The following is a 26,336-nucleotide window of genomic DNA, read 5'->3' on the forward strand; positions in this document are numbered from 1 at the left end:
TCATAAAGAACAATTTAAATGTATTAACTATGTTCATTAAGAGTTGTATGTCCCCTGCTCCCCACCCCAAATCACCTAATATTTAATAAAGACTTTTTGCTATCTAGAAAGAAACCTATAACAGGAAAGTACAGAAACACAGTATTTTAAAAATCATTAGATATGTCAGGCAATCTAAAATTCTTGACTAAATACATTTTAAGCTTACCTTGAGAAGCACCAAATGATTCAATTGAAAGAACTCTTCTTCCAACAGCAGACAGGCTTCGACAAATGTTACTTGATGAAGCAATCTTCATTTTTTCTTCACATAATGACAAAATGCTCTAGAGAAAATTAGCATTAAATACTTATTTAATAATGAATAGATTTGTGAATTTTGACTAAAGTGAATCATGTTAACTCACACAGTACATCTGAATTTATACGATGCTACATTGGAGGTCTTTCTTGCACTGTTCATTATACTGTGTGTTTCTATTATGTGGTTGAATTAATTTCTTTTTTTACCATGGGCTATCATGAAATTATTTAATACAGTTCAAGTTCTAGCCTACAGTTAGAACACTAAGAAGAACTGAGGAAACTTAATCTGAAATGTTATCCTTTATAACATACTGAAAATGTAAAAAGTTAAAGTTTGGATTATTTTTTAAACTGCCAGTGATTCACTTGAAATGAGTGACATAGGCAGTATGACAAATGTTTTTATTACTGGAATTGTATTAAAAGTAAATCCTGTATCTTTTAAAAAACTGCAAAATACAATATCTAGAAAGCTCTATTCCCAATTAGAGAAAGCAATCATTATCAGATCAGAAGAAGAAACAGTACTATCTCTCTCTACTCTGTAGCCTGAACCTCATTTGATGGCATTAGTACTGTTTCCTCAGTAACTGTTCCTAGATAAACACTGATGAGACCTCATACAGCTCTGAAAAGCTGCTCTTACCCCATTAACCTGCTCAACCACTTTTCTGCTGTTTTGAGTGGAAAGAAGAAAATGGCTCTGCTGGTTCATGTATCAGATTGAGGAAGGACATGAAAAAGTGAAACAGGTATCCAGCTGTGCTGGAGTCTAGTGAAATACCGAAGAAAGTCCATGGGTTTTCCTCTCCATATAGCTCCCCCCAACTTCTTTCCACCCAAGAAAGGGCCCAGTGGAAAAGAAATGGAAAAAGATAACACATGGTCACAAAGTGACCTCCATATATTACCCCAGACCAGCCTTGACCCACACTATTTTGGGGCTGATGCCACTAGTCAGCAATAGCTTTCAGGGACTACAGACCAATTGGAGATGGTAGGGAGTGCTATATGATCCCTTTCCTGACTATTGCTCAAAAGCAAATAGAAATACAGGAGTTGATCAAGCAGGCCCTATGTCAGGAGTGGTCTCCTGCCTGGGATTTATAAAAATGCATCTATACATTCTTCTGCTGCAGCACTCTTTCTGCAAAGTATTGATTACAGGTGCTATACCATTTAGAATATACGCTATCATCTCAGGGAAAAAAAAACAACCACCACCACCACTAAAAAAAAACAACAAACAGAAAAGTAGACAGCACTACCCTGAAATAAAAGAACTGAATCCAAGAAACGTCACATTTGGAGAACTGTTACTCCCTGGTTGCAGTCCGAAAGCCTGCAAAAACAGTGCATTAAAGCTAAACTGTCACACATCAACGTCAATATTTAGAATGTAAATTCTTTGAAAACATCATCTTGAACAATCCTATATATCTTTAAATTATTTCTACAAATTATAGGTAAAATAAGGGCTAAATGGAATAAAATACAAAAGTAATTAAGATACCTAATCAAATACCACTAACCATCTATATATTTAGAGAAAACTAGTTAGCAGTAATGCTTTGAACAACACTGCGTTGAACATGTCAAGGAACAGAGGTTTCCTGGGGTGTGGCTCCCTCCATCCCTTCTTAAACGCAATCCAAACATCATCTGAGCCACCACACAAATTTCAGAGCATAATGCGTGTGCTTTAACATCTGATGACCCTCTGTCTCTGTGTAAACTAATCTGAAAAAAATCAAATCACCATAAAACATTTACATGGGCCTTTCAGGTTGTATCTCCATTAGAGTAGGAAGAAGGAAGTGTTTCTGCTGAGCCTGGGAAAGCTTCAACTTTCCTTGCAAAATCTGAGCACATTACATATAAAGATCACCTCTCTATTAATTAGCACAGATGCACAAATATTTTTGTCAATTTTTTTAAACAGAAAATTATGTAGGGCAGTTTTACCTCAATATCTGGCCTATTTTCAGGATTCTCTTCTTGCATTTGTTCCAGTAGAGCGTGCAGATCTTGCCCAAATTCTGATTCTGTCTCAGGTTCTACTATATATTCTATTGCTGCTTTCAGCGTTGCACCCAAAGAATAGATGTGTGCCTGCATGAAGTTTAAAAAAAGGCATTAAATATGCTACCAATTTTCTCTCTCTAGCCAAAAAAACTCTGAGATCACTAGGGATACAGCTTACACTGTTTTCATTTTTAACTTACAAGGTAACAGCTTACTGGAAAGCTGTTTTAATTTTAACACAATAGGAGGACAAAAATGGGCTTCAGCCCTGCTTTGGGGGATAGTCTTGTTGAAAAAAACCAAAAAAACAAAAAACCAAAAACACCCACCCAAACCAAAAAAGAACCCAAACGCTATGGGGTCCAGCTAGCGCCTTTTTTCTTCCTTGCCAGTAATCAGTATTATAATTGTTCATCAGCTTCAGTTAAATATAAAACTCAGCCCCCAGTACATATGCAAGTAATATTTAAGTTAGAAGCATGCAGGGAGACTAAAGTGGCATTCCTCTTAGCGAGGAAAAAAAAATAGTTTAACAAAAACTTTATATATAGCAGTATTTTTAAGTGCTATCAAGCATAAAGAAAGTGAGTAGAAACCATACAGCACAGTAACACTTGTCTCTGAAGACACGAAAGAATTAAGAAATATTCCACGTTTGCCACCTCTGCTTCTCTTAAAGCCCACAACCTTATGATGAGCTCCAGTAACAATGGAGGTGAGAAACAACTTTCTTAGATCTAGTACTAATGCATTAGATTTGCCATACAACACAGCTAGCTCTTAATTTTAGAAGTTTTCTGCTTCTTAAAAAAAAAAAAAAAGGTGCAAGTCTGTGTAAACAGTGGCAGTAGCCCTATTGGACTACTGAACTGGCTTTTTTTTTTTTTTGCCCTTTTTTTTTTTTCCCTCACAGAGAAATGGGACTATATTAGCAAAAGGATACAAAACTAAGCAGCCAGCCTGAGCAAATAACCCACTAAACAAGGTGATGGGAAGACAGTTATTTTGTCATACTTTCTGAAGTTACCACAACCCCATCCACATTAATATTAAATATTAAATACTGTATTTCAGTAAACTGTGTCATTTGGCATTTCTCAACGGACAGCATAACAGAAAACTGAACATAAAGTTAAAAAATAACAAGGAAACAAAGACAAACTCTTAAAAACATAATACAGCTCTATTTAAAGAACTTTTTATGTAAATGCAGCATTGTACTGTGCTATTTTAATACACTTGATATTAGTAAGTTATTCCATGTATTTGATATTATCTACAACAAGCGACATCACCTCTGTCCACAAATTTACTTTAATAAAAGAGAGAAATGCATCACTCCTCGAAGAACTGGAGGAAAAAAAATCATAATGTACAATTTATGGATACACACTATGCAGACGAAGTGATGTCAGAATACCAGATGAAACAATGCCATATAGTGTGGGGACACCTTTGAATTCAGAAGGTACTTCTGAGCAGAATAAGCAGTTTCAGCCTCCCTATACCCGCCCTAACATCAGGAATGGGTAGAAGAGTTGCTTTACTAGGAAAGCAACATTTCCCCCCACCTCCCGCCAATTTGGCATTTAGCAAACAGAATACTCCCAGGAAACTCAGTGAACAAGGATATGGGTGGAAGAGATTCTTGTTCCTGCTTACTCTTCTTTTTGTTCAGTTCAAAAGTGGTATTTTGCATGTGTCTAGAGGCATCACTTTTGAGGCTATTTTATCATTTGGATGTTACCTATATGTTTAAGCCTCTTTCAAAGATGCGTGTGATTCCTCAGCGTCTGATTTCATTTACAGAACATAGTGTCTATCCCAAGTACATAGCGCATAAGACTAAACAAGAGTTTATCTAGTCTTCTCTCACTAAAAAATTTTTAAGAAACAAAATATTTCTTATAATACAGAATAAGAAAGCATATTTGAATATAATCTCCTTATATACAACTCAAATATCAAATCTTAAGAGCAAGACAGAAAGATGAGGAACTTTACTTTGAGGGAACAAAAAATTTGCCTTTTGACAAATTTTATTCACCCACATGAGGACATATGCGGACATTTTAGGACACAGGAACAGGAAGGGCAGAGCAATATATTACCTCATCCCACTTTTTTCAGTTAATAATTTTTTTTCACTGTGGGGTCTAACTCATATCCCTTAGTCTGCCTTTAAAAGCACAAATGCCTTTGAGAAGCAAGCGGACAGGCTTCGACATTTTGCTGTCCTGTTCTTTAAGATGTCCTGTGCATCTTTTCTTGCACAAGGGAAAAGCCAGTCTTGTACTGAATAAAGAAAGAACTTTTTTCCCCACACAGAAAATAGTTCTGTTGAGATACTTCCTTTCCTCTGACATCCATGAAAGCCAGTTTTGAAGCTGGCCATTTCAATCACCATTGCTTGTAATAAATCTCTTTCGTCAAAATATTTATTGAGAACTTCAGTATCTTTTCCAACTTGAAACTTTCTTTCATGTAAATCCTCTTTTTACCTTCCCCCTCTCCCAGCTCCCCAAACACCACCACCATCACCCCCACAAGAAAAAGCAGAAAGAAAATCCAGCTATTTAACCAGTTTCCTGAGCTGGCAGTAAACATGATTAATATTCCAATGTAACCTTAAGTCTCCTGTCTGAACTGGAGCAATGAGAAATCAGTTTGTGATCATCCACTAGGTGGGGCGTTCCCCAAGTTTATGCGTCAAATCTGCTTCTTCTACTTACCATGCTGCTTAAGCTTAGGAAGAAAATGTCACTTTCTGGGAAAGGAGAGCAGAGTGCTAAATGCAATAAATAAAGCAAATTCATAAGGATAAAATATCTAATGCTGACTAGAAGGGACTGCTCTTAATGAAAATAATCTCACAATATGTTTTTTTTTTTTTTTTTTTTAGTGTGCTATAAGGAAAGTAACAAATAGGAAAGGGCAGCGAATAACTTTCCTTCTGGAAAAATTCTTTTTTCCAGTGACAATTTTTCCTTAGTTTCTGGGGGAAAATAAAAAAACCTACCACTTAAAAAACCCCTGCCTAAATCTAGCTAAGGAGAATAGTTTATGAATTATAGGAACTGTTGCATTGCAGGATAACAATATTAATATTGGATAAATAGCATGCATTTCAAGGAAGAACCAAAAGAAAAAACTGCAACAAAACCACCTCTTCACAATTCCTAATGAGACTTTTAAGTTAAAGACTAAATGTAACTTGTTAGAAAAATACACAGACCGTGCTGGCAAGACTGCACTACAGTATCAGTTTTAAAAAGGATGGGGAGAAATGAAGGAAGTCACATTAGGAAACCGGATCTCCAGATTTGGTCTTAGAGAGTACATCTACTCTTAGCCAAAAGTTAGCAAATGTAACAAGAACTGTAGGTAAAATCATAATTGTATGCATCACTGAGAAGGACACCATGGAAATAACATGTCCTTTAAAAATCAAAATGGCAACATGAAGACAAGATGTTTGGTTTCCAAGACACAAAGGCAAAACAAGACTCAAAAGTGAAAAGAAGAAAAACAGATAAAAACTCAAAAGGTGAAGTTACTACATATTTTTAAAACGTTCAGGCTAAGTACTGGCAGCACTTATCAAGGCAGAGGACAGCTTCTGCCATCATGTTAAAATTTTATATCATGAGTGAAATATATTCAAAAAGGCTTCTGTCAGTTCCAATCAAAAGTTACTTGGCTTGCTGCATGCCATTTTATGATCATTTAACATTATAGGAAGTGAAATCAGAGAACAGTAATGATCTGCTCTGCATTTAAAATCTGCAAACCGAAAGATCAGGAGAGGAAGTGAAAGCTCCAAGCCTACACACAGGGCGTGACAGAGGCGCAGTTGTATTACTGCTTGGCAGGGCTAAAGAACTAAGCTTCTATGGGAACTCATGCTTGCAGACAAACACTACGGATAAAAGCTGACAAAAGAGCTTTTGAATAGTGACTGCATAAGCATTTAGCATATTGCAATTATGAATAACGACCATTTACATTTTGTATTGAGATTTTACCGAGTTCAGAAATGTAGGTCTTCAGCAGAACTGAAAGAGCCAGACCATTGTAGAACTAATACTTCCTGTAAAACATTTCTGACTAAACGATAAGCTATGGGAATAGTGCAAGACAATTCTGGATTTTGACATTCATAGCTGACCCTTATTTTTACCTTGCAAATTTTTTCTTTTTTTGAGATTGCTGTACACATATAGGTGTTTCTACCCTTTCACAATTCAAAGCATTTAAAGGTTCCAAAAATGAAAGCTTCAGTATTGTTATAAACCTCAAAGTTTTATAAACAAATTCAAGCTAATGCTTGAGAAAATTATTATCGGGAGAAAACATTTAATATTTACTTATGTCTTTTTTTCAAGGTGCTCACTCTAAAATGCAACATATTTTTATGCAACAGAAAGTCATACAGTAATATTCTTCAGCCACAAAATGAAAGGGAAATAGGTCTATTATTTTTAATACTTTCCTTCATTACAAATCCACATAACTGCAATTACTGGAAGGTGCTGTATTAAATATTAGCTTTTTATCCATTTGGCACTTTGAATGTGTAGATAATTAGTCTGCAGAATGTGCTAAAAGTGCTAAACCATTGTAGACTAATCACAAAATATATACTCTAGCTAGAATTGGTAGCAAATGCTAGAAAAAACCCATTTTAAACCAAAGCTATACTTGCAGTTTGTCCCTTCTAACTACAAATTGCTACTTAGCTTTATCTGAGAAAATTCTTCCACAAAAGACTTCTACATTTTTTTTAGGCACAAAAATGCAGCTACAGGTCAGATTTTCTCTTCAGCTCACAGCTGAAGTTTGCAGGCATTTCAATTCCCAAATTGCCTTTAATTTGCCTAACAACTAAGTGAAAGCTTTCAAGCTTTAATATATTCTTAGGTGAACGTCGGGTGATCAGTTTACATTGCAAAACACAAGCAAGGCTTTATAGATACAAGCATGTAAAAAGCAATGCTGTAACAACATAAGGAGCAATGAACCAAGCAAAATCGAAATGCACTTGTAAAGAGCATCTATCACATACGCTATGACTGAATGTTGTCTAGTCCCTACTTTTTACTAGGTTTTGGTTTCTTGTGACCTCTATTTATATCATTCAGTTTGAACTGAGGAACTCTCCCTAGCACATCACTCTAATCTCACTGTTTTGTAATTGTGGGCTTCTTCTCTGTAATGGTTCATGTCAGCTGTTTTATCTCCATGAATTTATCTAAGCTTTATCCACACACAACATTTTTGCATCTATTTTTTGCATCAAGAATTTCCACAGTTTACTGCATAACAAAGAAGTGTTTCCTCCTGTTTCAGTCCACCCGTGTTCATCTCATTGTTGCCACCTACTTCTTCATTTATGAGGGCTGGCAAATACTCACTCCATGTCTGCCGCCACAGCACACTTCACAGATTTCTAGCATAACTTCTCCCTCAGGGCATTCTCTTCCAGGCTAAAGAATATTACTCTAAGTAATTGCTTCTTTTATAAATGCTGCTTCACCATCTGGTCCTGGAAATTTATTTTACTGCTAATTTCATCAACTTGGTCACTAGTCTATACTGACACTCTTATTTGAGCCAAATTTTTGATAACTCCTGATAAAGAAGAGTTGCAATGTAAGAACCTCCTGAAGGTCCTACAAGATGAAAATGGGTTAAAAAATTAAACAGTTTTTCTGCTATGGCTTTCTTTAGAAAAACCTCTGTTGCGTCTTGTTCATCTGCAATCATTGCAGACTTTCTGTGTTTTGATAGATTTGGAAAAAAATTCCTAGATTTTCAGACTTTTGTAAGTCTTTTGCATGTTTTTTGACTTACTTCTAATCACCTCTTTACACTGCTGTATACAAACCTCTTTTCAGGTTTTTTGGAGATCATCTTTGATAGGACATATGCATTTGTTTAAAAAAAAAAAAAAAAAGAAATCAGACAATAGGTTTACAGCAGTCTCCATGCTACCTGCAACCACTTTAACAGCCATATGTTTTGGCTTTCCATTTGGCTATGTAAAACACAGGTGACTGCTGTCCATAGACTAAATTACCAGCATCTATACAGTAATTAATTTGAAAAGCAGCATTCTTGATCTAGAGCAACACACAGAGAGAAAAATATATGAAAAAAAAGAGAGAGTCAGCAAATACAAACTTTTCAGCTGGACCTCAATATAGTTTCAAGAAGCTGTTACCTTAACTATTGTAGCGAAGACTGAAATATTACCTTGAGCCATTGGCAGTCACCTTTGTAAACATTCATTTCACTTTAAGAAGTCACATGACAATAAACATACACAGAAGTTCGATCAAATTTAAACCATGCTACACGCATGAAATTACTCATGTGTTTGCAGGGTGAGGACACAAATCAAGAACAGGTTTATTACACTTCCATTTTCAGGCTCCCTTAAGCACAAAGATCAGCCCCCCAACACAGATGAATAGCACGCCAATTGGCTCCTCTCCTGCAGGACAACAGAAGTATGATTATGACAGGTAAGGGAAAATATCACAGTAAAACTGCTGGAGACCTGAGTGGTTAGGTAGCAAAAGTTAAGATGCATTTATCTCTAAAGCTTCTTGAACACTTTTTTTTTTTTAAACTCCCTTTGAAATTGAGTTTCATGTGTCACAACTCTCCTTATGATTTATCAGCCATTAACCTCCTTACTTTTAAGTTACCTGCCATAGGTAATTCATTTATCACTTAATTAAACTAACACAATTTATTCCCTGTAGGCACGGAAAAATGAAACCTGGGAAACAGTGATATGCATGCTGGCAGACTAGCTCTGTCTTCTCTCAACTGTATAAGTTTTTCATTGTATGGCAAATATGATGTCATTTGTAGTTACTGAAGTTTTTTTATTATTATTATTTTTTTAAAGTAGTATATTCTTTTTATTCTAAACTTAAGAGAAGGTGCCTACTGGTAAAGTCTGTCCCTTTAAGCAGAGTAATGCATTCGCACAATCCTGTGTTTGGGGATGCTTATTCCACATTTTGGAGCTAAAGAAGTGAAGAGCTACACTTCCAGTTAAGAACACTGGGCCAACAAACTCAACTAGCATTCCAGTTCCTTTACCATGCCATGAATCAATGACATCAGGACTCCAATATGTAAAATATTTGTTACTGTACAGTAACCAGTTCAGTCTTCTTGAAGTAATAATCTATGTAGATTTTTTCCTAATTTTTTTTTTTTTTTTTACAAGGAACATACATATGCAAATGTAAAAAGCTGGCCAAACACTTCTGAACTTAGCCCACTGCATAATATCTTGTTAAGACTACGTTCAAAACACCAGTTTTCACAGAACAGCTGTAGGTGAACGAAATAGCAAATGAGCAGGTAGCTCTCATTGTATGTATCAGGAATGTAAACAAAGGAGGGTAAACAGGAAGGATTTGGGTTTTCCCTCTACCGCAGCAGAAGGATGGTTGGGGGCTGGTTTAGATTTGAATTTTTTTGTTTTATTGTTTCATAGGGGAATGATTTCCACAGAAGAAAACCTTGCTCCTTTTTCTATATTCAGGCATAGAACTTATGTATAATGTGATAGGACTTGAACTATATAGGCCACAAACAAAAGAAAAAACTTGCAAGGAAAGTGTAACATACATATTTCATTCATGTGCTTCTTCAAAAATGGATTAGATCAGCATCCCTAAGTAAAAAGGCAACACCTGTTGCCATCACAATTGAGAGAAAGAAGGTGGGTTGTTGTTTTTTTTTTTTTTTAAAATAAAAAAAACCCCAAACCTTTGTGAAAGGACTCAAAAGTTCAGGAATCCTTGAGTATGTATATAGTAACAGGTTTATACCTGTTCAGTGTGCATCAAACACAGCATAACCAGCTGGTCAAAAGAGGGGATTATCCTGCTATATTCAGCACTGATACGGCCTCACCTCACGTACTATGTGCAGTTCTGGGCCTTACAATTTAAGAAGGATGTGAGAATCCTTGAATGCATACAGAGGAGGGCAACAAAGTTGGTGAAAGGGCTGGAAGGAATGCCCTGCGAGGAGCAGCTAAGAACTTTGGGCTTGTCTAGTTTGGAGAAAACGAGGCTGAGGGGCAACCTCATTGCTCTCTACAGCTTCTTGAGGAAGGAAAGTGGAGAGGGACATGCTGAGCCCTTCTCCCTGGTATCCAGTGATAGGACACATGGGGATAGTTCAAAGCTGTGCCAGGGAAGGTTTAGACCGGACATTAGGAAGCATTTCTTTAGAGAAAGGGTGGGCAAACACTGGAACAGTCTTCCTAGAGAGGTGGTCAATGCCCCAAGCCTGTCAGTGTTTAAGAGGCATTTGGACAATGCCGTTAACAACACACTTTAACTCTTGGTCAGCCCTGAATTGGTCAGGCAGTTGGACTAGATGATCACTGTAGGTCCGTTCCAACTGGAATAGTCTATTCTACTCTAAAACCTGCTCCAGAGGTCATCTAAGAAAGCTTAAGTCACTTGCAATGCATTTCCCAGGAGACATGATCCTTAGCTTCAAAAGCGTGTTCTCAATGTTCTTTGAAGCTTTTTTGAAATGCTGTAACTAAGGAGAATGATGTGTGAGTGACTACCATTTTGTCATAATCCTGAAGGCTCTGTTGACTAAATCTCAAGCAACCTAATAAGATAACTCTACGACCATCTAATTCACAGTGGAAACTGAACTAGTCTCAAAGTCTTATCTGGAGATTAGGCAGTTGTTCATTCTGCCATCTACTTTTAAATCAATCAATTCCTGAACCTTTCAAAAATAAGGTGGTATTTATGAATGTTATCATACACTGGTGAAATGGCTCTATTTTCAGTTCATGCAAACAGTAAAAATGAATTTTTAGCCCTTGTTCCAGGGAGTATAAAGTCTCCAGATCCAGTCTAGCAATGATCATGATCTTTTAGTAACCTGAATATTTGTATAAAACAGACATAAAATTAATGAATGAGAAATCTTTGATACCACGTAATGACAAGGAATAATTTTGCTGGAGGTCTTCATGTTGCCTTTAAGGGCTCAGGCTAACATTTCAAAAGCATTTTTGAACATTCTAAAGCGTAAATGATGGAAATAAGTGGAGAATGCAATAGACAACCAAGTTCTGCCAGTATGATGGTGGGTCCACCCAAGAAATGAGTCTGAATGAATAGCATCAGAAACTGACAGTTGTACTAGGACTAAGGAAGACAACTTTATCCATAGCTGAGAAAGTATCAGTACTGATCAGAAGAGTTTATGTGGAAAAGGCTAGAGATCAAGAACTGATCCAAAACATTTGTGCATCTTTAATATTAAGGACCCTAGAGCTTTATGACACTGCACAAGCATAACAGGAGAAGACAATCTGTCCTCTTTTCCATAGATTTTTGCTCGTGACAGGAACTATCTGCAACTTTATCCAGCACACCTCCTCAGGCTTCTAAGAGTAAACTTTAACTACCACAAGAAACAACTGTTTTAAAACGGAACACCAAGTTTTCTTTTCACTCCCAATCTTTCGCTCACAAACCCAAGAATCCTCGAATAAGCTGATTTGAAAAATGCTTTTGTACATCAGAGCATAATCTTCCTCAATCTTAAGGAAAATATATATCTTAGCTTTAATAATGCCTTCTTATAGGAACCTAATAGCCAAGTAAGGAAGAAACCTAAAATACTACATATTTTCATTGAGCAGGTTACCTGTACAGTCAGTCCTTTCTCTTCTGAGGACATTTTTCTGCTTAAGAGACAGACTATTCCTGATAAAAACAGAAATCAGTCTGAAAAGTTGTGTTTCAGATTTAGAGGCAAAACTGCAAAAATACTGGCAATACGCTCAAAAAGCCAGCTAGAAAAGACCACTATCACAACTTTGCAGGCCCAATTTCAGAACTAAGCAACAAGCTGTAGGTTTTTGAAGTAATCAAATTATAAACTTTAGGATATTCTATACATTAAAAAAAGAAAAAAAAAAGACTGCTGTAAAAAAAAAAAAATCCTGTCAGCCTCATATTCTTCCTTTGGTTAGCTCTTTGTGTAAAGCAAATAAAGGCTGATAATTGCTCAGTACTGATTTCTGAGTGGAACCTCAATTGGGCCAATGATGTAAAAGCAAGAGCAGGAGGATTCCATTTCCTCTTCTATAGCACAGTAGAGGCATAGGTAACCAAATAAAAGTAATTTATTTTTGTCACTGAAGAAAGAGACAGCTTTAAATAACACTCAGAAGATAGAATGGTTTAGACTACAGGAGGAGATAAGTGACCATTTGCTGATGACAAGCCTTGCTGCTGTTAGACAGAATTAGTCTCAAGAGGAGGCTACATGAAATTAAGGGAAACAGAGCTCAAGAAAAAAAGGCACTAGGTGTTTCAAAAGACTTATTTCCCCCATCAGATAAAAACAAAACCAAAAACCCCTCTAGGAGAGCATGTAAAAAGTTTTCTTTTTTCCTCCTGCACCAAGAGCTAAAGAAAGAATAGAACAGTAGAGAGAATCTCACAGCATTCAAAGCTACTGCTTTAAAAGACCAGGGAAGTGGCAAAGGCAAGACTTCCTTTATACCTTCTGCTGTTTTGATTTGGGAGAAAGATGAAGGCTTTCATATTTAGAGAAGGACCAACAGCTGAGACCTGAGCTCTAGCTCAGTAATGATCAGCTATTGAGAAATACTGCAGCACCCAACTGTCAGCTCAGTTTTCTTCAGCAGGACCAACATATACATATATATATATATATACCCTGAACCTTTATTTCTTTATCAATTCCCTTCAACAGTAGGTTACATTTGGCATTTCAACCCATGCATTTTTATGCATATAAAATATTTGTATGTATATGGTATATATCAATCTAACTGCCTTGTCACATTTCATAGGAATAAGCCATATGAATATTAACTAGTTTAAAGAAAACAAACATAATCCATTTTAGCTTGTCTTTTCTATTGGCACAAAGGTATACCACTTTGCGTAGAAGTGTTTATTTTTAAGGTGGTTGAAACACTCTGATTTCTTTTTTTTTTAATTAAATATAATATAAATCAACTATAACCCACTGAGAACTGCAATTCGACAGCTGTCACATTCTAGCAAAGGGACAGGCCGTGTTCAGCCTTTTCTGGTTCTGATTCTCTCCCAGGTGAGAGATCAGCATACCGCACTCCTGCCACCAAAAAGCAAGACCAAGTTCTAGATGAGAAAACAGAGAGAATGTGAACTTCACTTTCTTCCCATTCTCTTTCCCATATTTCCCCCTTCTCTTCAAGGTAGTAATCAACTCTGTATCACTTTTTCAGTTCTTCTATTTCTGAAAGGTTTTAATCCTGTTACATATTGAGGATTCTGAACTACTGCATTTTATCACCTCTAAATAATGGAAGAAGTCATTAAGCAGAAGCATTATCCAGTTTGTTTTAGATAAAAAAAAAAAAAGGCAGACGACAGAAAAGTCACTGATTTCTGTTACAGAGGTTCACTAGAACAAGCAAAATTGAATAGCCACATTATTAAAAGATTATAAATGGAAGTTCACACATGGCAGACATCAGTCCTTCATCTCACTGAAAGCTCATATCTTAGAAATGTGGGGTTCTACATCAATGAACCTCTGTGTCAGACTCAATGGCAGTTTTGTGATGCAGACAAATAGCTATTTGGAACTGGTTTGCAACAGCCAATGTTTTTAACCTGAGGCAAACTTGTATTGTAGTGATAGAAATAAGGCTATTAATGAACTCACCAATATTTAACCATTCTTATTGGGCTTCCCATTGGTCAAATTTCACAAGTCTAACACTGTACTGTCCGGGGCAAGAAAATGAAATAGGAACCATTTTCATTAGGAAAATGTTAAAGCTCGTCCTATTTAGAGGAGGAAATCAGAACTCAGTATTATTTTATACTGAAGAGGAATTGTTTGATAAGCCCAGTATATATAGTCAACTAGACAAATTTTAAAAGAAGCCTCAAATCTGTAGTTTTGCATCTCAGTCTCTTAAATGTTTTTCTAGAAAAGAAAAAAATCACAGTCTATACAGGTCCCTACAGTAGCACACTAGTAAAACATTAGAAAATTAGAGGGTAGTCTTTAGACTCAAGATGCTTCTAACTGACTTCTAGCTCATGATTCACTGAAAACAAACGAAAGTGGTCAGTACTTGCTATAGCAAATACAGACACACCTTCCAGCTTAGAGGAGAAGCAGAAGGTGAGATCTTTCCATCAAAGGAGGGAAGTAACAGCTTCGGTCATCAGAAAGCTTCTACTGAGCACAGCCACATCACATACCTGCATATGCATTAAGAAAGTAAAAATGATAATAAGTGTACTGTATAGAAATTCACCTTTTCTTTGGAGTTACAGTATGAATCGTAACTCTAAAGTTTCTCTCTTGTTTCCCTCTCTCTGTTTGCAGCACCCATCATTAACAGTGCAGTTACTAGGGCAAAATGGTAATAGAAGTCTGTAAGGAGATAGCAAATTTAGAGGAAAAAAATTAACATGAACAGATACTCAGGAGATTCTCTATTTTAGTCCAATGCTGACCTAGAGACCAATGGCAACTGCTTCACTGCCTTTTTTGCCCTTGCACTGTGACAATGCTTACACCAGGAAGAGAAGGACATAACGGAGCTACCCAATTAAATGCTGCTCCAACCACTTAGCAACACAGTCATTTAAAGGTCTCTTGAGACCCTCAGAAACTGCATTCCTTCCTCTAACCCCACAGGTTGGAACTGTGACAGCACTAAAGAAGTCACCAATTGGAAAGCTCAGCCACACTTCACTGTTGGCACCAGAAGCCCCTTTTCACTGACACTTCCTTCTTAACGTCTTTCTCTCTAAAGAGTCTATTCTACACCCAACACTGAAGCTGACAACTAACTCCCTGAAGGGCTAGTTTTTACCTTCCTACTCTCAACAGTAACTGAAGTTGGTGGTGTTATTCCCACTTTACAAATGGAGAGCAGGTCAGAAAACAAGGCACAAGTTTGAAAGAAACCACATGAAATCAATTACTTTTCAGTCCTGTGCACTGTCATTTAGACGAAGCTTTAGATCTCTTGCTATTTGAAATTCCAACTAGAAACTGAATTTTTCAGGAGTGTCGTTTCAGACACCAGGACAGTAATGCATTTCAATTTGTTTCCTGTGTCTATTACCCTTGTGTGCTTGTGAGCACCAGCTAAGTTTAGTAACTAATTAGACTGGAGTCACAATTCCATTAGAGGTCTGGATCAGTAATTCACCAAGCAGGAAACAAAACATCTCTTGTTGAAGTAACTGTAGCTTTATTTGAGTGATTTTTTTAAAAGAATAGTTTAAAGAGGAAGAAGTCATCCAGTAGCTATACAAATCTCATTGTATACTTTCATTTTAGAAGCCACAAAATAGGTCATGCTCAAATCAAGAAAAACCTCTGAGCTTTGACACTGGAGTAACAGCTATCAAAGATCATCATGAACATAATTTGTAGTTCCAATACTATTTTTTTATTTATATTGAAATTGTATAGTTTAAATACAAACACTACTTTCCATTGTTCTCAAGAAAGCATACTAAGCAGCTGCAAAAACACTCCTTCAACAAAGAACAACTGAGTAGGGTCATTAGCAAGGAAGGCGCAAGCAATTTCATGCCTCTGTAAAAAGAGCAGCTTATTGGTATAGTACAAAGAATCTTATAATACTGAGAAAGCACAAGGGCCCAGGGTTTCCTCATAGAAATGTATATAAATCAGTGCTATTCTGCTATTGCATAATAGGAGGTCACTCCCCACAATAGGAGGGGATAGACAAAAGTATCAATATCTTTGAAAAAGTGAAGAACGTGAAGGTTTAGCACCAAGAAGGAAACAGCTAGCTTGGAAAGATTGCAATATTATAAAACCCTTGTTACAAGTACATAACTGTTGGTCTTAGAAACTCCAAAAGCAAGCTAAGGTCAGCATGGAATCCCTGGTAGTATTTGATCTGGTACTAAAGTACTTAAAATTCAACCAAACTCTACAAACAGTAAGAGGTAAAGCTTTGAAAATTCATGAATACTCAGAATCCCATAGCTGTCTGACAAAATGCATTAAATCCCAGAGTAAAACAATACACCTCCACCTAAATGAAGGGGAGAGCCCTAGCTTTTCAGTCTTATGCATTGCCCTAGGATACTCAATGGGAAAGAGCTGAAGGAACCAGTGTTGTAGCACTGCTCTCCCTGCTTTGCAAGGCTCCCCAACATGCTAGATAAAGAAACAGGAGCAATGGACAGAATTCAGGGTACCCAGCCCTTACCCTGCTTCACAACAGACAAGGCAGAGCACGTTGACTTCCTTCCACACAAATGTGTACCTTCATGTATCATCACCCGTCTTTGGGAAAAAAAAAAAAAAAAAAAAAAAGTAAAAGGGTCAATGTTCAGACCCGCTCCTGACCCAAACAGCTTTCACTGACTGTATAATTGTTGTTTGTGCTGTGCTTGGTATTAGGACTCACTGGGGCTTCACAGGCTTTTAACAGGCTTGCTGAAAGAGAAGAGTTAAATAATAAATCTGTACGCAGATGAATCCTACTAAGAGGGATACAACTGCCTTGTATATCAGACAGAACTAAAATTTCAGGTCACAGTATTGCCATGGTCTTCCCAAATCCCCATTTCACCTTGTCCCATCCCCTTGGTCTTTGAACATCTTTCAGTGTATTTATTTGCTATATGCATAAGAATTCAGCAACTCCTAGAGAAGGAGAAAGGATTGGGGGGAAATGCAAGTTTGCCAGAGAAGCAAATAATTCCACAAATGTTAGAAGTGTTTCTGTGTCAAGTCTTGGAAGCTTGTTAAGGGGCAAGGGATGGAGAACATAGAATCATAGGGTTGGAAGGGACCTCTGGAGATCATCTAGTCCAACCCCCCTGCCAGAGCAGGGTCACCCAGAGCAGGTTGCACAGGAACGCGTCCAGGTGGGTTTTGAATGTCTCCAGAGATGGAGACTCCACCACCTCTCTGGGCAGCCTGTTCCAGTGCTCTGCCACCCTCAAAGTAAAGAAGTTCCTCCTCATGTTTAGGTGGAACTTCCTATACTCAAGTTTGTGCCTGTTACCTCTTGTCCTGTTGCCGGGCACCACTGAAAAGATCCTGGCCCCATCCTCCTGACACCCACCCTGTAAGTATTTATAAGTGTTGATAAGGTCCCCCCTCAGCTGTCTTTTTTCCAGACTGAAGAGACCCAAATCCCTCAGCCTTTCTTCATATTTACGTAAAATCTTAAGCCCAGCTTCAGAAGCAAAAACCAGTCACCTTTGGGTGACTTCGGGACTTGCTTCTCTCAACCATATCTGAATATAAACACTACTACAGTTGCCAAGTTTACATGCAACACTGGTCACCTCCTAACCACCCCCAAACAAAGACTCCCGAAAAACTAGCCTGGGGGCGTGTGTGTGAGCACAAAATCACTAAAGTTCTGCTGGCCTATATAACTACATTAACAAAGCACAGCAACAGGGAGAAATGTTGCATCTCTAACCTTCAAAGACTGTACTACTTCATATTCTGTAATGCTACCCTTCCTGTCTTATCATTCTCATCTTTCGTGTAGTACTACACATTTCCAAGGTTCACTTACCCTTCCTCCCTTCCCCACCCACCCTGAGAAATATATAGAACTATAAACACGACTATGAAGGCTATAACTACAAAAGCAAAAGGTATTTGTATTGAACTATAGAGAAACAGAATATTTGTTTTAATACCTTGAATAGAACATGTTGCTAATTAAAGTATTTGAATTATCTAAGAATACATGCCAGAAAAAAACACTGTATTAAAAAAAGGATATTAAGCAAGCAGGCAGTCCTGCAGCATGAAATGAGATGGTTGACTTGGGAAGCTAATGAATTAGTATAAACAATTTAAATCTAATTTAATTTAACAATGTAGAGCATTTGTGCATTGCAAAGCAACAGATAGTCATTTGTTTCTTCATTAAATCAAAGATAAAACTGCTGATTACTCTTCCATGAATTATTTTATTGAAGAGGATGGCAAACAAATTTTATATTTAGTCATAAAAGTTCATGGCTAGTCCCCAAACAAGCAAGCCGTAACCAGTGAAGGATACCAGTGAACATAATATAGATCACCTGTGGTTTAGGGCAACACATTATTCAGCCAAAATAGATTCTCAAATTTTAACAGTTAGTGAACAAATGTTTATACAGAAGATGAACATAGCATTTTAAGTTTACTTTTTATTTCCACAAAACATATCTAAACAGCACAATTTACTATTAACAATCTTTAAATTTGTTAAAATTATACATTGAGAATGCTGAGCATTTGGTACTGACAGAAGTACTAAAATTATTAAACCCCCCCTCTATTTTACAGCTAAATAAATGAACTTGCCTCAAAAGTGTTACCGGTGATATCAAATTCTGGTGGAACAAAGGCACCCTCTGGATCATCTTTGAAAGAAAAGAAAACATGTCAGATTAGAAATTAGAAGTCTTGCTCGTTCAAAAAACAAACCAATATAATGATACACTCATATCTGATATGAAAGAAACTATGTATATAGCAGCATTTTGGTTCACTCATATCTAAAGTACAAGAAGATACCATACTTCTCCTACTAAGAAACAAAACAGTCAAACACTCCTAAAGAAATATATTTACCATGCTTAAACACGTCGTGCTTTCAAACATTTATGTTTGGACCAAGTTATTACCTAAGCTGGTGTAGCTCAGCTGTGGTGTGCAGGTTTGATTTGACTGATGGGACATTTCCATTCACTATTTTCCACTGCAGACCTGAGGGATAAGGGTTCAAGCAGCAAAACCAACCTGAACAGCTATTTGCCTCTTCATCTACAGGCTAGCTTAGAACTTTGACCTTTCTGCTTAGTTTGTTGTAATTATGATAAAAGAGTTGAGGAAGCACGTTCCCCGGACATGTGCTGCTTAGCAGAGAACTGAGCTACTGCAGCAGACACTTCCGAGTGAGGAGCTGGAAGGAAAAAAGGAACATCTTCAGAGACACCAACGTTGCTGCTGCATCCAAGCATACACGTAGGATCACACAGTACTCAAGTCATGTCAGCCCAGTAAAGAAGACCAGGGGATTAAAAGAGTGCCCAACTGAAAACCCACTCTTCACGTACATACTCAATTCACCAAGTCTATCCTTCTATGGAGCCAATGGATGATTGAGATCATTTACAAACAAAGACTAAGCTTCCCTTTTCAACAGGGAGGAAAAAAAAAAAGTATGCTTACAGGCATAGCATACTCACCCTAGCTTTAGCTCTAACAGAACTTTTGTGTGTGTATGTTAGAAGTGAAATACAAAGTTCTTTTATTGTGAAGATACCAAACTCAGTTGCATGGTAGAGAGGACTTTTTCGACGTATTCATATATTGCAGCTACCTGGCACGGCTGACTATCCAGATGCCACTAACTGATTTACAGTTCCTTACTATGTTCCCCATCCCACTTTCCCACTGAAAAAGAGGGGTACAAAACTAATTCCACATTCCCCCCACACCACATTTTTTCCTGATATTTGCGGGGGTGGGCGGATAGGGGGCAGAAGGGGAAGGGAACTAATGGACAGAAGATGTTTTGTCATCCCTCTCCTTGCCCCCAGACTGCTGCTGATTTTCATCTCCCCAGTATCTTTTCCCTTTCTTCCCATAGAACACTTTAAAGGCTGTAGAAGCATATAATTTTTTTATCACTAGTAAAGCTCACCGTATTCCTTTAATATAAGGTTTACAATGGAAATTTGTCTGATTTGAAGAGACAAGAAGATACCAGAGCCCTTGGCAGAACATCCTATTGAATGTTTGTCACTTTAGCACCACAGAACCTGCAGGAAGCAGAACTCGCTGCTAAAGCAGAAGCGACAGGCTGTTCGTTTTGTCTCACTGGCAAGCAAATCCAGAGGTTATAATTTTCTTCTGGAAGAAGAAATCCATGGGCAACAACTATAGGGAAGCAAAAAGGACAACTTCCCCAAGTGCCTACCTAACAAACTATATTTTAACCAAATAGCAACAAGATCTGAGGGAAAGGGGAAGAGAGAGTCAAAGACACAGCGGAGAGTGTGCATGCAGGAAACAGAACACATACATAACTTTTTGCATTCCCAGGAAAAAATGCAACTTTCTTTAAAGAGATCTAATGAAAAGTCTCTTCCTCAGAGACTAACATGACTTCAGGGAACAAAATCTTTGTACATTTGCTTTGCCTGGGAATTTATTAACCCACATTTTAAGCAGTTGAATATGGAAAATTCCTGGATCAATTGTTTGCCAGCTATTCAATTAGACTAAAATACTTAAGAAGAATTTTTTTTCCCCAGCTGCAAGCAAAGATTTTAGCTGAGCAGCATTTTTCATCCACTAGATTTATTCTCTTCAACAAATCTTTCATATATTCTTACAAATACAAAGCCAGCTTTTTTTCCCTTTTTTTTTTAAATTCAAGTTATGACAAGCTCCTTAAAATAAAGGAAATTGATTACACGTTATCCGATTAACATGGAACTAAAAGTTGACTCACACATTTGAAGAATTTAAGCATACAAATACCACAACAATTATGAAGACACATTTTCATCTTTATTAATTACATATTATGCTGTTACCTGCTTACTTGAAATGCTATCTTTAATTCTAAAGAAGGCAACAAATATTCATTTGTTGCAACGTTACCTTACCCCATCTTTTCTAAATACTGTCATCTAGATTTTGACTAAGAGAATAAACACTTATTCTGACATAGATTTAAAAATAAGTTAGATTAAAGAAAACATAACAAAAACCTGAACAGCGTGTATATGGACTAGAATGATTCTTCTAGTTGCAAACTGACATAATTTAAAAGGACTACAGAATAAGACCTAGGGCTTATTTTGTGTTTTGTAATATCCCTAACAGGCTCAAGACAAAGACTCCTTAGATGGGTCATGTGAAAAAGGAACAGCAACAATAACATGCTTTTTTGTCTGTGCTGAAATCAGAAGTAATTTTTTAAGTTAAGCATCCTCCCATTCATCTGCTACAATACCTGAAGATCTTACATGCCACTACATACTCTTTTTTAGCATATTAAAATTCATTTCTCAGTCAGTCACCACACTTCCCAAGTCTAAAAATCATGACTCAAAAGAAATAAAAAATAATCCTTTATTCAAGGGAACGCTTTCCTTTCTAACAGTGAATATGCACTAGAATTGCTCCATTCTCTATGGACACAATCAGGATACATTGAATGTCAAATTTCTCTGAAATAGGACATTATCCATGAAATGAGAAGAACTGGAAGATACCAAGAACGTGCTTTACATATGTAGAGACTTGTGCACACAGATACACAAATGCATAACCTACAGTGTTCAAAACGGACATAAATTACATTCCCCTGGATAAGTCTTAAAATAACTAGGAAGAATCTTCTAAGCAAACTCACAAAAGTCTTTGCTCATCAATCACAAAACTCAGCATACGGACCTATACTCACCCATTCCTAAACAAGTTTCTGTTTTCTCTTTACTTTAATTACAAGTTTTGAGAATAGAACACAATGCTTTACTACAGTCTCTCACTATGACTTTCCAAAGTTCTAAAACAAATGGCCTGGAAACACAAATACTTACCGCTGAGCTGTTCCATGAAGCATACGTTGCCATTGGTGTTAAAAGCCAAAGTGTCAGGAGTGATGCAGAGTGTCTGGAAGATTGCAGAATGGGCAATGCTCTTCAAAGAATGGCAACACTCCAGGCAAATTGCCCAAATATCTTGCTCAGTAAGACAGCTATCCCGCAGTGACAAAATATCAGCAAGGGACACATTCTCCTGCCAAGACATGAATTCATAAATTACCCTGGATTTCATGACACTACTTTGTGTATCATAGATTACATTTGACACAATTGGCTACAAGTAACGTTTCCAGCAAGTTCTCAGACTTTCTAGGACACTGATTAAGACCCCAAGAAACACCAAGTGCATGACTTTGCTCTTAACACAGCGTCTCTTAAGAAGCACAGTTAACCTGAACAAAGGTATCATAGTATGTCAACGTCAAAAAAAGACTTACTATGGGAGCTATGCAAGATACATAAACACTGCATCAAAGTTGGGGAAACAGACCATTTGGAGGTAAAAGCAGAGAGACTAAGTTAAAACATTTTGTTTAACCCATGTCTCCCTTAAGGTCTCCCAGGTGCCTTTGGGTAAACTATTTAAATATTCTCTTCACAGCAGTTTTCCCTACCATCTGTGATCTGGGAAAGAGTACCCTCTAAATTAGCCTGTTTTAAGAATGATGCTGTGGTGAAGTTTAGTGGTGTAGGCCATTTGATAAACACTCAAAAGCCAAACAAGCCATAGGAAAAGTGTTCTTATACTTTGACTTAAAACCAAACCCTTTGGTTGTCCTATGCTCCCCATTAGACCCAGAGCTCTCAGTGATCAAAATAGTTTATGGACTTTGTTTCTAAGTTACCATCCCAAAATACAAGTCAACTTCCTTTGACCCCATCATTGCAGTGAGGCTACGAAGAATCCAGTTCCAAAAAAAATGTGGCTCTAACGTGGCTTTTTTGGCCAAGATGTTCAGATACACTGCTTTGTTCAAAGCAGCTAGACTTTTTACGTACATTTTTTAGAATACAAAACTAATACATTACCGATAGCTACAGAAGTAAAAAGTTTTCATGAACTTAAAGGCATGACAAAGAAAACCACACAACCAAAACACCAATTCCATCTGTAAGGAAAAATAAGCTAACAGAAAAATTGAAGTATCTACAGAAGTTACTTTGTATCAAAGCTATGCCACTATTAATTCCACATAATACTCTGTCATATATATGCAGTAATTAAGATGAAAGACTATACTTTTGAATGATATTAAATATACCTTGAACTGAAGATGTAGCTGCATATTACTTAGAATATAGAAAAAAAGAAAAGTATTTCATTGTCAGCAAAGCAGAATGTGAGATATTTTAAAGCTCAAAGAACTGCAGTGGTTTAAACTTTTAATCCCTTGGAAAATACAGTTATAACTTTCTTTACATACCTCCTTACTGGAGAACATTAATGATATTTGGATTACCATTTACAGAAGGGTTAACAGTTTGTTAACATGTTTTTCAGAGAATTAAATATTGTACTCCTAATATCCTTCAAACAAGGATTGCTTTAGTCTAAAAATTTATTTTGCTTTTTCTTCTAAAGTATAGCACTTAATAAATATGAGGAAAAAAAACAGGTAGGAAATACAGGGCACTCACTATTATTTGGGAAACTTAACTTCTATTTTCAATATCCTAGTTTTCATCAGCCTAGAGATGGACTGATTTACCAATGGCAGCATTACTACAGTGCCTTATAGCACTAATCATGGACCATGGTCTCACTGAGTTCAGTCCTACATAATAATGAACAGCAAAAGCTCTTACAGTTCAGGTACATGAGACAAAAGATCTAATTTTCCTCTGTGCTGTACTCAGCACCATATGTGTAATGCTGCCACCAGATTTTTGAGGGCGGATGAGGAACTTTTGCACATCTTTACAGGGAACTTCTTCCAGGCACGAAGGGCCGAACAGGGGTTCCTGTATCTCAAAACATAAATGTATGACAAGGAGCCGGACCACAAACCATTAGGCTTTGAAGCTGAACAAACTAATAGGCAGGATGAGGATAGGCTTGGAAAGGAAAGACTAACTTCTATGGCCAATCAAAAAAAGACTAAAAAAGAAAACAAAATACGTTTCAACAATAAAGATGCAAAACTATGACAGTTTCATCTGTGCATGTGGACAAGAAAGGCTCAATTTAGAGATTATGTGAAATAAGTAAAAACTGCAACCTTTAATACAGCCTCAATATCAAATTCCATCACAATCAGGACTTGACAGAATTTCTTTTGAGTCAAGCTTTGAGGTTGAGCTCTGCAGTAGATATTAATTGTCAGTAGCGATATCTACAGTTTATACCTACAAAACCACCTTTGTCTTGTGGTTATTTGGGGAGTAAACAAAAGATGATGATCATCCCCGGTCAGAAAAATGTATCCTCCTTCCAGGGGAAGGAAATATTAGATAATACAGAGGGGAAAAAAGGAAAAAGACCTACGAATGTTCAGTGGCTTCCATCAGCAATGGATGGCTTCCATCAGCAATGGATGGCTTCCATCAGCAATGGATGGCTTCCATCAGCAATGGATGGCTTCCATCAGCAATGGATGGCTTCCATCAGCAATGGATGGCTTCCATCAGCAATGGATGGCTTCCATCAGCAATGGATGGCTTGCCGCCTTCTTTCCCATGCTCCAGGATGTGAGGTTATTTACTTCACAGAAACCACATATTTCTCAAATGACCAAACTCTCTTGACCTTAGTTATTAAAGCTGCTATGGCAGTAAAGCAAGGCCTTTCTAGAGAATGAAGCATTGAAAACACCAAGACATGCATTTGATTAGTTTGCATCCCCAAAGCAATACGGAAACAAAGTTTTCACTATGGGGGAAAAAAATATATAAATATCCTTTTAAGACTATTAACACAGAAGTTTCCGGCAAGCCACGATTTCAGTACTTTGGACCATTGAAAGCTGGTTCACTCAAATTACAGAAAAACTCAAGCGTGTTACCCAACAGAGATGCTGATGCCTTTTCTCTGTTGTCTCCTAATCAGTAAAAGACACTTGTAAAAGCAATTACTGTTTAAGAACTACAAAAAGTGAACTGGTCAGACAACCATGCTTTAATTATTCACTTTAGTTCTCAACTTTCCCTTATATTTTCTTCAGAAAATATAAAACAGTTCAATAGCCTATGTAACTAAGCAGAGGAAGAGAGAGCAGGAAGAGAAAACAAATTAATTTGCCACTGACAACTTCTTAAAAAAAATTGAAATTAAATATTAAGGAGAGTGAGATGAAGAAAGTCCTAGTAAAGAAAGGCATTTGAAATACACCCGCACCCTCATTATTTCCTACTCTTCAGCTCAGGCAGCTTCTTGCTTCACATATAGGCTATTGTAAACCACATACATCACACACCAACCTCATTCCTTATACTGTGTACAGTGATGCACAGGCTCCACTAAATGACTAAGCAGCTGAGAGTTAGGTACATCAGCATTCACAGCTCTCTACCACCTAAGTCTTTTTGCCAAGATAATTCACACAAACTTCAAAACAATCTATTCCAGAATCATAGGAAACGTGGCAGACATCATTCATTAAATTCACTGCATTTGAAGAAAAACATTGGGTTGCCTGGGAAAGCTCACCGAGTACTCTTCAAAGCAGCCCTTTTTTATTAACTTTTCCAATCACCAGTGATAGGTCATGCTCATTCTCTCAACAAGAATATCAAAAATATTCATGCACCTGGAATGACTACATAGAAGGGAGTGGTAGGAATCCGCAATTAAAGTGTATATTGAGGAGGTGAGAAAAATGGGCTTGGGTCTTCCTTACACAGAAGGGTTGACCCTCAGCCTCTCCCATCATGGAGAAACACTCCGAATATTTAAGCTAACGTGTAAAACAGAGGATACTACCACCTTCCTCCTGTATTTTGCATGGGCCAGTCTGAGAGGGCCTACCACACAGACAATGGGAGAGCCAAACTGATGAGCCATTAGATAACTTATAGAAAGCTGGAAGGGACTTTTCATTTTCAAACTCGCTTTTAAATCCAGATTCAACTTAGATTCTTGACATAGCAAACAAGAAAGCTTGCAATATCTGGCTTGGGGAACAAGTGGCTCACATATGGTTCACCAAACTTTTACTTAAAAAAAGAATAAAACTGCAAACATTTTGCCCAAGCATTCACTAGGGGGTAAGGAATATGCTTCATGTGGAAAGATACAAAGAAAAATGAACAAAAGCAATAAAAAGTGCAAAACCAAGTACAAACCCAGACAAACACGATGACAGAACTGGGTTTAGCTACAGGTTATTTGGCAAT

General features: G+C 37.2%; 1 protein-coding gene across 4 annotated transcripts in view; it reads right to left on the reverse strand.

Moving 5' to 3' along the window:
- Positions 1–26,336, reverse strand: part of KNDC1 (kinase non-catalytic C-lobe domain containing 1) — a 63,962-nt gene that overhangs the window by 36,726 nt on the left and 900 nt on the right. For all 4 annotated transcript variants that reach the window (XM_074591867.1, XM_074591866.1, XM_074591864.1 and 1 more), the window contains exons 2-5: positions 21,999–22,197; positions 18,745–18,803; positions 2,272–2,418; positions 209–326 (exon numbers count right to left, since the gene is read on the reverse strand). In XM_074591867.1, the coding sequence (XP_074447968.1) occupies positions 209–326; positions 2,272–2,418; positions 18,745–18,803; positions 21,999–22,197 (523 nt within the window). The remainder of the gene's footprint in view (positions 1–208; positions 327–2,271; positions 2,419–18,744; positions 18,804–21,998; positions 22,198–26,336) is intronic.

Source organism: Larus michahellis, chromosome 6 (genome assembly GCF_964199755.1).
Source record: "Larus michahellis chromosome 6, bLarMic1.1, whole genome shotgun sequence".
Lineage (NCBI taxonomy): Eukaryota > Metazoa > Chordata > Aves > Charadriiformes > Laridae > Larus > Larus michahellis.